Genomic DNA, 12,500 nt, shown 5'->3' on the forward strand with positions numbered 1-12,500 from the left:
CAATCAATGCTAACATGCTATTTAGGTTAGCTGTAAGTACATATTGCATCATTATGCCTCATTTGTAGGTATATTTGAACTTATTTAATATCCTTTACTTTCATCCTCTTTGTACATAATTTAGTTTTGCATGTCTCGTGACTAGGCATGTCCGATAATGGCTTTTTTGCCGATATCCCGATATTGTCCAATTCTTAATGACCGATTCCGATATCAAGCGATACCGATATATACAGTCGTGGAATGAACACATTATTGTGCCTAATTTAGTTGTGATGCCCCGCTGGATGCATTAAACAATGTAACAAGGTTTTCAAAAATAAATCAACTCAAGTTATGGAAAAAAATGCCGACATGGCACTGCCATATTTATTATTGAAGTGCATTATTATTTTTAACATGCCTCAAAACAGCAGCATGGAATTTACTTGAGGTGGGCGGGTTTGGGGGCGGGGCGGCCGGTGTTGATGTTGGGTAGGAGGTAGCGGGGGGTGTATATTGTATTGTCCCGGAAGAGTTAGTGCTGCAAGGGGTTCTAGGTATTTGTTCTGTTGTGTTTCGGTGCGGATGTTCTCCCGAAATATGTTTGTCATTCTTTTTTGGCGTGGGTTCACAGTGTGGCGCATATTGGTAATAGTGTTAAAGTTGTTTATACTGCCACCCTCAGTGTGACCTGTATGGCTGTTGACCAACTATGCCTTGCATTCACTTGTGTGTGTCAAAAGCCGGCAGTGCTTGGCGCTTTGTACTTCTCCCTACGTCCGTGTACCACTACTGTACAGCGCCGTTTTAAAAAGTCATAAATTTTACTTTTTGAAACCGATACCGATAACTTACGATATCACATTTTAAGGCGTTTATCGGCCGATAATATAGGCAGTCCAATGTTATCAGACATCTCTACTCATGACACATTATCTGCATGTAATATTGGCTGCATTTCAGATAGTTGTTTGTATGCCATGTTGTCCCAGACCACAGCAAACGTTACCTAGCTTGCCAAAGATTGTAATGAATCTATAAAAAGAAGACAGCCTTCCGTGTCCTTTAACTTGAACACACATCTATACCATTGGCCATTAAAAGCCAGTAATTTCCAGTTACCTCACCTTCTGAGTAAACTCTGATCTACTAATGGTTTCTAATGTTGTAAAAATGTGTAGAATAAATATTAAATTTCAACATTTCTGCGACACAGTCATCTTGATAGTAGGCTATTATAGCTAATATAGGCACTTAAGTCATGTGCTGCCTTCATTTTAACACTTATATACAGCTTTTCATTTTTCGCGGCATCTCCGGGTTGGGGAAGAGATCTTGCCCCAAGTAAAGGAGTTCTAGTACCTCGGAGTCTTGTTCACGAGTGAGGGAAGAGTGGATCCTGAGGTCGGTGCGGCGTCTTCAGTAACGTGGACGCTGTATCGTTCCGTTGTGGTGAAGAAGGAGCTGAGCCGGAAGGCAAAGCCCTCAATTTAACGGTCGATCTTCGTTCTCATCCTCACCTATGGTCATGAGCTTTGGGTCATGACCGAAAGGATAAGATCACAGGTACAAGCGGCCGAAATGAGTTTCCCCCGCCGTGTGGCGGGGCTCTCCCTTAGAGATAGGGTGAGAAGCTCTGTCATCCGGGAGGAACTCAAAGTAAAGCCGCTGCTCCTTCACATGGAGAGGAGCCAGATGAGGTGGTTCAGGATGCCACCCGAACGCCTCCCTAGGGAGGTGTTTCGGGCAAGTCCAACCGGTAGGAGGCCACGGGGAAGACCCAGGACACGTTGGGAAGACTATGTCTCCCGGCTGGCCTGGGAACGCCTCGGGATCCCCCGGGAGGAGCTGGACGAAGTGGCTGGGGAGAGGGAAGTCTGGGGCTTCCCTGCTTAGGCTGTTGCCCCCGCGACCCGACCTCGGATAAGCGGAAGAAGATGAATGGATGTCTTCAATTAATTTATGTATTTGTCAAAATAGCAAAAAGCCTACTTAAATGTCAGTTTAAACGATTTGCATGATCAATGTATGTTCTTTGCTTTAATTCAAACTACGTGTGTTACTAAGCCCGAAAGTATCACATCAGATTTTCAAGTAAGGAATACATTTTTCGGATGGATGGACGGAGAGATTTGTTTTTTGTATTTTTGGTCCAATATGGCTCTTTCACCGTTTTTGGGTTGCCGACCGCTGGTTTAAATGAAAAAATGAGTCTGCCGACATTTTCTACTTTGTCTTGTTATATTCTTATTTTACTGTTATATTGTTGTTCCCATTGTTTTTATTCTTTTTGTAATATTTCTCGATTTTGTTTCCTTTTAAACCCCCACTATTTCCTTTTAACTTTTTTTTTTTTTTTTTAAATTGATCTCAACTCTGTACACTGCTGCTGGAATTTTAATTTTCCTGAAGGAACTCTCCTGAAGGAATCAATAAAGTACTATCTATCTATCTAAATATCTATGCTCACCTTTCTTTTCTGCTCATCCTTGCCGTCAGCAGTCGGGACTTCGGGCGGCGGCGCGTGCTTGGGCGGGGAATGTTGCTGCACGGCGGCGTCCTGGGTCATCCCTTTGAACTTTTCCCTGGCACTGAAGAAGCTGATGTGATCGACGCTGGGACCAAACAGCGCTGGGGAGTTGGCACATGTGGAGCTGGCAGGACCGTCCAGAACCGAGCAGTCTGATTTGTCGACGGGCGCCGGCGGCTGAGCGGGTCTGATCCCGGGCTGAAAGCGGGACGCCGCCCGCGACTTGACGGCCACGTCCACGCAGGCCGGAGGCGGCGACGGAGCAGGGGAGGGCGGCAGGTGGTGCAGGGAAGGGGGCGGGTGCGGCTGGCCCAACGAGACGCTCTGCGCTACCGCCACCACGTCCAAGCGCTGAGGCTCCGGCACCACAGTGGCAGCTGTCGGCAGCAAGACAACCGGCGGCGACGTCTGCTCCTCGGGTTCGAGCAGGCCGTTGGAGAGCGGCGGCGATAGCGGTAACATGGGCGGCTCAGGAGGGCGTGGGTCCGGCTGGCTGAGCCGCCGAGGAGGGGGGGCCTCGCATGACGAAGCCGTCGCTCCGCCGCACGGCGGAGAGCTGAGTGGACGAGCCGGGATGTTGGCGTGTGCCGCCGCGTTGGGCCCCAGCGACTCCAGCAGCTCTTTCATGGAGGAGCCGAGCGGGGAGGCGGCCTGGTTGCGGGGGTCTGAGCGCCCCAGGCTGTGTGGTTGCGGGTAGGCTTTGGACAGAGGCTGGTGATGCTCCGAGAGGTCGCTATCAGAGTGGGAACGCCAAAGTTTGTTGTGCCTCTGTTTGCTGCAGGAGGAAGTAGGCGGAGATAAAAGTCAAGAAGTTGAACTCAGTGGCCACTTCATTAGGTACGGGAGCTCACCTGGCCAGCAGGATGCCCTGGTACTCCTCCAGCTGCCTCATGAAGGAGGGGTTGGGTTTGGTCACCGCTCGCCGTTCTTTCACGTAGTCAAAGGCCTTCCTCAGATCCCAGCCGTACTCCTTCATGGCGTAGGCGATCACGGTGGCCGCCGAGCGACTGATTCCCATCTTGCAGTGGACGAGACATTTGGAGCCCGCTTTCCTACAGCGGGAGAGGATCGCACGTAACTTGACACAGCGTGCTAGCATTAATTGATTAACGTGGACCCCGACTTAAACAAGTTGAAAAACTTATTCGGGTGTTACCATTTAGTGGTCAATTGTACGGAGTATGTACTGTACTGTGCAATCTACTAATAAAAGTATCAATCAATCAATCAATTCACCATAGCATCATAACTTTAGAGCAGGGGTCTCAGACACGCTTATTATGCGGCCCCCACCTTAATATGAAAGTTTAATGTTAGTGCGGCTCGCGAGTTTTATACGAATGCCGCTTGACGGCGTTGTGTTACGGTGGGGCAAAAAAGTATTTAGTCAGCCAGCGATTGTGCAAGTTCTCCCACTTAAAATGATGACAGAGGTCTGTCATTTTCATCACAGGTACACTTCAACTGTGAGAGACAGAATGTGGAAAAAAAATCACATTGTAGGAATTTTAAAGAATTTATTTGTAAATTATGGTGGAAAATAAGTATTTGGTCAACCATTCAAAGCTCTCACTGATGGAAGGAGGTTTTGGCTCAAAATCTCACAATACATGGCCCCATTCATTTTTTCCTTAACACGGATCAATCGTCCTGTCCCCTTAGCGGAAAAACAGCCCCAAAGCATGATGTTTCCACCCCCATGCTTCACAGTAGGTATGGTGTTCTTGGGATGCAACTCAGTATTCTTCTTCCTCCAAACACGACGAGTTGAGTTTATACCAAAATGGATACATGGATGATACAGCAGAGGATTGGGGGAATGTCATGTGGTCAGATGAAACCAAAATAGAACTTTTTGGTATGAACTCAACTCGTCGTGTTTGGAGGAAGAAAAAGAATACGGAGTTGTATCCCAAGAAAATTCGTGAGAATTTGAGCCAAAACCTCCTATCAGTGAGAGCTTTGAATGGTTGACCAAATACTTATTTTCCACCATAATTTACAAATAAATTATTTAAAATTCCTACAATGTGAATTCCTGGATTTTTCTTTTCACTTTCTGTCTCTCACAGTTGAAGTGTACCTATGATGAAAATTGCAGACCTCTGTCATCTTTTTAAGTGGGAGAACTTGCATAATCGATGGCTGACTAAATACTTTTTTGCCCCACAGTATAGTAAGAAAGTCACTCGCTAGAGAATGACGAGAATGTCATAACCTTAGTAACATACCACATAGTAAAGGACAAACACTATTTGATTTCCTATTATGCAGCTCATTTTTATTTGACACTTAAAATGTCTCTGACAGTCTTGCACTTTATTGCTTAATAACTGTTAGATAAATACCGTTTTGGTCAACTGACTTACAGTGGGGCAAAAAAATATTTAGTCAGCCAGCAATTGTGCAAGTTCTCCCACTTAAAATGATGACAGAGGTCTGTGATTTTCATCATAGGTACACTTCAACTGTGAGAGACAGAATGTGGGGGGAAAATACAGGAATTCTAATTGTAGGAATTTTAAAGAATTTATTTGTAAATTATGGTGGAAAATAAGTATTTGGTCAACCATTCAAAGCTCTCACTGATGGAAGGAGGTTTTTGGCTCAAAATCTCACGATACATGGCCCCATTCATTTTTTCCTTAACATGGATCAATCGTCCTGTCCCCTTAGCGGAAAAACAGCCCCGAAGCATGATGTTTCCACCCCCATGCTTCACAGTAGGTGTGGTGTTCTTGGGATGCAACTTCCTCCAAACACGACGAGTTGAGTTTATACCAAAAACTTCTATTTTGGTTTCATCTGACCACATGACATTCTCCCAATTCTCTGCTGTATCATCCATGTATCCATTTTGGTATCAACTCAATTTGTCGTGTTTGGAGGAAGAAGAATACTGAGTTGCATCCCAAGAACACCATACCTACTGTGAAGCATGGGGGGTGGAAACATCATGCTTTGGGGCTGTTTTTCTGCTAAGGGGACAGGACGATTGATTGATTTCTGAGGGAGGCACTAAAATCCAGAAACCTCACGGAATAGTCGTTGGGGTCGGCAATTTAGCAGCAGATCCACATCAGAGTGATCAAAGAGCCGCGGGTTGCCAACCCCTGATGTAGATGATCATATCTGCTGTACAGATTTACTTTACAAAAGAGATGTGATGGATACTTCTCTTGTTGCCTAATTTGTATTTGACTTTATTATTTTTGGGGGATTAATGCTAGTCTTAATTAACCAGAAATTAGACAATGAAATCATCAATCATTAAAACCAATTCACTTCACAGTTCCACGGTTTTCTCTGGAGGCTATTCTGTCTCCACCTCTGCATCTGTTCTCCATTTGTATCTCTTCCCCCCTCTCCAACCTCACTGCCCCTGATCTCTATTGATCTCTATTGATCTTCCAGTGTTGGCAACCCCTCAGTGAGCAAAGTAGCTATTGACGGTCATACAAGCTGATATATGACATTATTGCCTCATTTGCATAATTGATTACAATGGACGCAATAGGAGAGAGGAATAACGTCCTGGGAGACGTAAAAAGTGAGGTAAAAAATGCAAATTATGTTTAGAAATGTAAATATATTTTCTTCCGTTTCGCTGTATTTCTACATTGTTAAATGTTAGTGTATCCGATTTCATCAAAAGACTGAAGGGTTGTGATATTCAAGAACAAACCGTATCTATTGCCTGGCTCATTAAAGGCCTACTGAAAGCCACTACTAGCGACCACGCAGTCTGATAGTTTATATATCAATGATGAAATATTAACATTGCAACACATGCCAATACGGCCTTTTTAGTTTACTAAATTGCAATTTTAAATTTCCCGCTGAGTTTCTTGTTGAAAACGTTGCGGAATGATGACGCGTGTTTGTGACGTCTTGGGTTGTAGCGGACATATTAGCCCAGCACCACTTACGGCTAAAAGTCGTCTCTTTTCATCGCATAATTACACAGTAATTTGGACATCTGTGTTAATGAATCTTTTGCAATTTGTTCAATTAATAATGGAGACGTCAAAGAAGAATGCTGTTGGTGGAAAGCGGTGGATTGCAGCTGCCTTTAGCATCGAAACACAGCCGGTGTTTCTTTGATTGTTGTGAAGCTTTAACACAGAGAATTATATTTATATAGCGCTTTTCTCTAGTGACTCAAAGTGCTTTACATAGTGAAACCCAATATCTAAGTTACATTTAAACCAGTGTGGGTGGCACTGGGAGCAGGTGGGTAAAGTGTCTTGCCCAAGGACACAACAGCAGTGACTAGGATGGCGGAAGTGGGAATAGAACCTGCAACCCCCAAGTTGCTGGCACGGCCACTCTACCAACCGAGCTATACCGCCCCATACTAAAAACCAAAAAACTAGGCGCCAGCCGAGGCCACCCGGAGGCCCCGTCACCCAGGAGGGCCCCACCGGGAGCCGTAGCTGAGGTGATCCGCGAGAAGGGCCCGACGCACGTCCAGGGTCACCACCGTTTTCGGTTTTTAGTATGGGGCGGTATAGCTCGGTTGGTAGAGTGGCCGTGCCAGCAACTTGAGGGTTGCAGGTTCGATTCCCACTTCCGCCATCGTAGTCACTGCCGTTTATTAGCCCAGCACCACTTACGGCTAAAAGTCGTCTCTTTTCATCGCATAATTACACAGTAATTTGGACACCTGCGTTGCTGAATCTTTTGCTATTTGTTCAATTAATAATGGAGACGTCAAAGAAGAATGCTGTTGGTGGAAAGCGGTGGATTGCAATTGCCTTTAGCATCGAAACACAGCCGGTGTTTCTCTGATTGTTGTGAAGCTTTAACACAGAGCGGTCAAGCGAACATGTTTCTCTACGGCAACCAGCAAGTTTTTGGATGGGAAAATTGTGACATTAAGTCGGCTTGAGTGGATTTTGCGACCTCCTCCTGTAGCTGTCAAAAAGGCAGCTGTGATCTTGGCTACTTCATTGGCTTCCCTCAGGGACACTGGCGTTCACCGCAGCCCTCCGACTTTTAGGTATGACTTTATAATCTCACTAAAACACTATTTCAGTGAGATTAGCTTGGCGGCATAGCTCGGTTGGTAGAGCGGCCGTGCCAGCAACTTGAGGGTTGCAGGTTCGATTCCCGCTTCCACCATCTTAGTCACTGCCGTTGTGTCCTTGGGCAAGACACTTCACCCACCTGCTCCCAGTGCCACCCACACTGGTTTAAATGTAACTTGGATATTGGGTTTCACTATGTAAAGCGCTTTGAGTCACTAGAGAAAAGCGCTATATAAATATAATTCACTTCACTTCACTATTAACACAATAAGCAGATAAGGGATTTCCCAGAATTATCCTAGTAAATGTGTCTAATAACATCTGAATCGCTCACACTGCTGTCGCCTGGAGCCGTTGCCTTTCTTATTTAGTGCTTCACTCTAACTTTCCTTATCCACAAATCTTTTATTCTCGCTCAAATAATGGGAAACTTGTCGCTTTCTCGGTCCGAATTGCACTTGCTGCTGGTGGCCATGATTGTAAACAATGTGAGGATGTGAGGAGCCCTACAATCCGTGACGTCACGCCCACATCATCTGCTACTTCTGGTACAGGCAAGGCTTTTTTTATTAGAGACCAAAAGTTGCAAACTTAATCGTCGATGTTCTCTACTAAATCCTTTCAGCAAAAATATGGCAATATCGCGAAATGATCAAGTATGACACATAGAATGGACCTGCTATCCCCGTTTAAATAAGAACATCTCATTTCAGTAGGCCTTTAACATGAACAACAGACTTGCTTTTATTTGAAGTAGTAACTAGCAGCTTTGAACAGAGTGGGTGTGCAGAGCTCATCTGCTCTGCCTGGAATGGTACTTTTTTGTCATTGCACTTAAAAGTACAACGAAATGTGTTTTACGTACCAGCTGTCCAACAGCAGACAGGGGAACGCCTGTAAGGAAAGGCTCAGCTGAGCTGCCGCTTGTACGTTGGGAACATTAATAGATTTAGGCGCTTTCATGTCTCCAAAACATCCCAAAAAGTCGATAGATTTGTCGCTAGTCGCTTTTAAGAAAGAAAGTCACTAAGAGTTAGAAAATAACAGACTCAGCGAGGAAGTCTCAGAGTTGACAACACTGATGGATTTGTCTGGGATTGGTTATTTCCATCAATCAATTGGTTACTCAAACTATGACATGTAGCGAGTAAAAAAAGTTTATCATTATTAAAAAAATAAATACAGAGCAGTGAATGGGAAAACATACATGCTCCAAAAGCGTGACACTTGGTAGCTCTGTTATTATTCACAGCGTTTTAACGCCTTATTGAGGCCTGTAATGTGCACACAAAGTCACCAAATTTTGCGGGCATGTCAGGTACAGAAGGTGGGTAGTAACGCGCTACATTTACTCAGTTACATCTACTTGAGTAACTTTTGGGATAATTTGTACTTCTAAGAGTAGTTTTTATGCTACATACTTTTACTTGAGTATATTTATGGAGAAGAAACGCTACTTTTACTCCGCTGATTTATCAACAATCAGCTCGTTACTCGCTACTTTTTTTTTTAAATCGATTTGTTAATGTTTGTTTTGGTTTTGTCAGACACACATTGAAAGTAAGATCTAAGCATGCCTGCGTTTCACCAATCACATGCAGTCACTGGTGACGTTGGACCAATCAAACAGAGCCAGGCGGTCACATGACCGTCACACGTTCAACCCGACCTAAACAAGTTGAAAAACTTATTGGGGTGTTACCATTTAGTGGTCAATTGTACGGAATATGTACTGTACTGTGCAATCTACTAATAAAAGTTTCAATCAATCAATCAAAAGTGTAAAGGAAAAAATACACTTTTTATTTCAACCGTACTTCCCGTCAAAAGCCTAAAGACTGATCGCACAATAAAAGTGCCGCTCCATCGCGCCTGCGCTAACAAAATAAGAGTCTCCGAAAGCCAGCGCAAACAAGCTAGCGAGCTACGGCGTTTGCCGCCGATTTATTTCTTGTAAAGTGTATAAAAACGAATTTGGAAGCTGGACAAATAAAATGGCAAAAACCAACGACTTTCATGTGCTATTAGACAGAAAGGAAGAACTTTTTTTCTCCTCCATTTAAAAACATGGACATTATCAGCACTATACTGTCTGATTCCAATCAATGCAAGTCATCAGAATCAGGTAATACACCAACTTATATTCTTGTCTTCATGAAAGATAAGAATCTATGTGTTAAACATGCATGTATATTCATTAAAACACCTTTAACATGTCAACAAAAACGGCAAAATAAATACATATAAATTATATAGTCTATATCAGGGGTGCCCATTACGTCGATCGCGAGCTACCAGTCGACCGCGGGGGGTGTGTCAGTCGATCTCCGGCCAGGCTTTTAAAAAAAATAGACCTAAAAATTAGTGATCATCAATCTTCACCAAGACGTCACTTAAATGACATTCACGGTACCGGAGGGTCTTGTGAGATGACGCTGGCTGCTGCAAGATCATTATTATGAAAATATGACCGAGGGGAAGGCGGGAAACACTTTTTATTTCAACAGACTCTCGCGCCGTACCTTCCGTCAAAACTCTAAAGGCCGACTGCACATTTCCTATCTTCACAATAAAAGCCTTGCTTCATGCTGCCTGCGCTAACTAAATACAGAGTCTCGGAAAACTGGCGTGCACAAGTGATCCCTCAGAAAGCTGGCGTGCACATCACTTGTGCACGCCAGCTTTCTGAGACTCTTATTTTGTTAGCGCAGGCAGCATGAAGCAGGGCTTTTATTGTGAAGATAGGAAATGTGTAGTCGGCCTTTAGAGTTTTGACGGAAGGGACGGCGCGAAAGTCTGTTGAAATAAAAAGTGTTTCTCGCCTTCCTCTCTGTCATTTTTTCATAATAATGAACTGGCAGCAGCCAGCGTCATCTCACAAGACCCTCGGGTGCCGTGAATGTCAATCAAGCAAGCTACGGAATTTGCCGCCAATGTTTTTCTTGTAAAGTGTATGGAAGCTGGATGAATTAGATGCCAAAAACCAACCACTTTCATGTGGTATTGTACAGAAAGGACAACTTTTTTTCTCCTCCATTTGAAAATGTGGGCGTTATCATCATTACTGTCTGATTCCAATCAATGCAAGTCATCAGAATCAGGTAATACACCAACTTATATTCTTGTCTTTGGGAAAGAAAGACATTTATATGTGTTACACATGCTTGTATTATCATTAAACACATTTAACTTGTTTACAAAAATGTCTCTTTCATAAATAAATAAATATAAATGATATATATAAATGAGGTAGATCCCCTCGAGTTGGTCAATTGAAAAGTAGCTCGACTGCAGAAAAAGTGTGGGCACCCCTGGTCTATATAAATGTATGTATATATATATATATATCTATGATATGCGTGTATGTTTATATGAGGTAGATCACCTCGACTTGGTTATTAAGTAATTGATTAACTTTGAAAAACTTATTGGGGTGTTACCATTTAGTGGTCAATTGTAGGGAATATGTACTGTACTGTGCAATCTACTAATACAAGTTTCAATCAATCAATGAATGCCTACTAAGCCTATGGTGCTATTAAGTTATTGTAGCTCAATGTGCCTTAATTTTTTTTCTTTTAATGTATTATTGTTTAATATATCAATCAATCAATCAATCAATCAATGTTTATTTATATAGCCCCAAATCACAAATGTCTCAAAGGACTGCACAAATCATTACGACTGCAACATCCTCGGAAGAACCCACAAAAGGGCAAGGAAAACTCACCCAGTGGGCAGAGAGAATTCACATCCAGTGGGACGCCAGTGACAATGCTGACTATGAGAAACCTTGGAGAGGACCTCAGATGTGGGCAACCCCCCCTCTCTAGGGGACCGAAAGCAATGGATGTCGAGCGGGTCTAACATGATACTGTGAAAGTTCAATCCATAGTGGCTCCAACACAGCCGCGAGAGTTCAGTTCAAGCGGATCCAAGACAGTAGCGAGAGTCCCGTCCACAGGAAACCATATATTATTGTTTTAGTTGCTTAAGAGATATTCCTGGCTCTAAATTTGCTCATTGCTATTTTTATGTTTTTGTGCATTATTTTTTGCCGTAATCATTAAACAAACAGGTTACTCATCAGTTACTCAGTACTTGAGTAGTTTTTTCACAACATACTTTTTACTTTTACTCAAGTAAATATTTGGGTGACTACTCCTTACTTTTACTTGAGTAATAAATCTCTAAAGTAACAGTACTCTTACTTGAGTACAATTTCTGGCTACTCTACCCACCTCTGGTCAGGTATGACCTCAAATGTTATATTAGAGGGGTCCTGAAAACAAATTTGAAAAATTTGCTCTCTACACCACTTTCAAATGTAATCCTTCCCACCAGTTTCACGTATCGACATGAAAAACGCTGGTCACATACGTGTGCTGGCGGTTACTCACTTGGCTCTGGATATGAACTTGTAGGTCTCGTTCCAATAGGCCAACAGGTCGGTGGCTTCCTCGTCGTACACTCGGATGTTGTGGTACTCAAACAGGCCCGGGAAGAAGTTGTCGATCTCCCGCGTCACATTCAGGATGTACTGGACTCTGTAACACAACTTATAATTAGCGTTGGAGCAGAAGCTTTTCACATCGACTTCCCTTGCGTGTAACTTCTTACCCGCTGTCCTGCAACTCTTCCAGATTGGACGCGTTCCACTCGGATCCCTAAAGGAAGTAAAAACAACCCAAAGATCGGAACATTTCATAATATTGCCACAATAGAACAAACATCTCTCAGTATGATGCATTGCACTTCAAACTGTGTTAACGTAGCTTGTGGCCACCAGATCGATTCAACAGAAAGCACGTTAAGTAAGAAAGGAGGACTGGCGTCGATTATATTAGTTTTGCAATAGAGTGACAAAGTGATAATAAGTCTTTATCCGACTTTTTGTCTACCTACCAAGAAGACATGATCAAAGATCTGAGTGGGACTGTCCATTTGACCCAGGATGA

At 43.4% G+C, this 12,500-nt stretch overlaps 1 protein-coding gene across 3 annotated transcripts in view; it reads right to left on the reverse strand.

Moving 5' to 3' along the window:
• ssh2b (slingshot protein phosphatase 2b) overlaps positions 1-12,500 on the reverse strand; it is a 63,626-nt gene that overhangs the window by 4,888 nt on the left and 46,238 nt on the right. For all 3 annotated transcript variants that reach the window (XM_061899116.1, XM_061899114.1, XM_061899115.1), the window contains 5 exons: positions 12,448-12,500; positions 12,163-12,209; positions 11,943-12,089; positions 3,364-3,564; positions 2,453-3,287 (listed from right to left, as the gene is read on the reverse strand). The exon at positions 12,448-12,500 is cut by the window's right edge and continues 76 nt beyond it. In XM_061899116.1, coding sequence (XP_061755100.1) covers positions 2,453-3,287; positions 3,364-3,564; positions 11,943-12,089; positions 12,163-12,209; positions 12,448-12,500 — 1,283 coding nt within the window. The remainder of the gene's footprint in view (positions 1-2,452; positions 3,288-3,363; positions 3,565-11,942; positions 12,090-12,162; positions 12,210-12,447) is intronic.

Source organism: Nerophis ophidion, linkage group LG04 (assembly GCF_033978795.1).
Source record: "Nerophis ophidion isolate RoL-2023_Sa linkage group LG04, RoL_Noph_v1.0, whole genome shotgun sequence".
NCBI classification, from domain to species: Eukaryota; Metazoa; Chordata; class Actinopteri; order Syngnathiformes; family Syngnathidae; genus Nerophis; species Nerophis ophidion.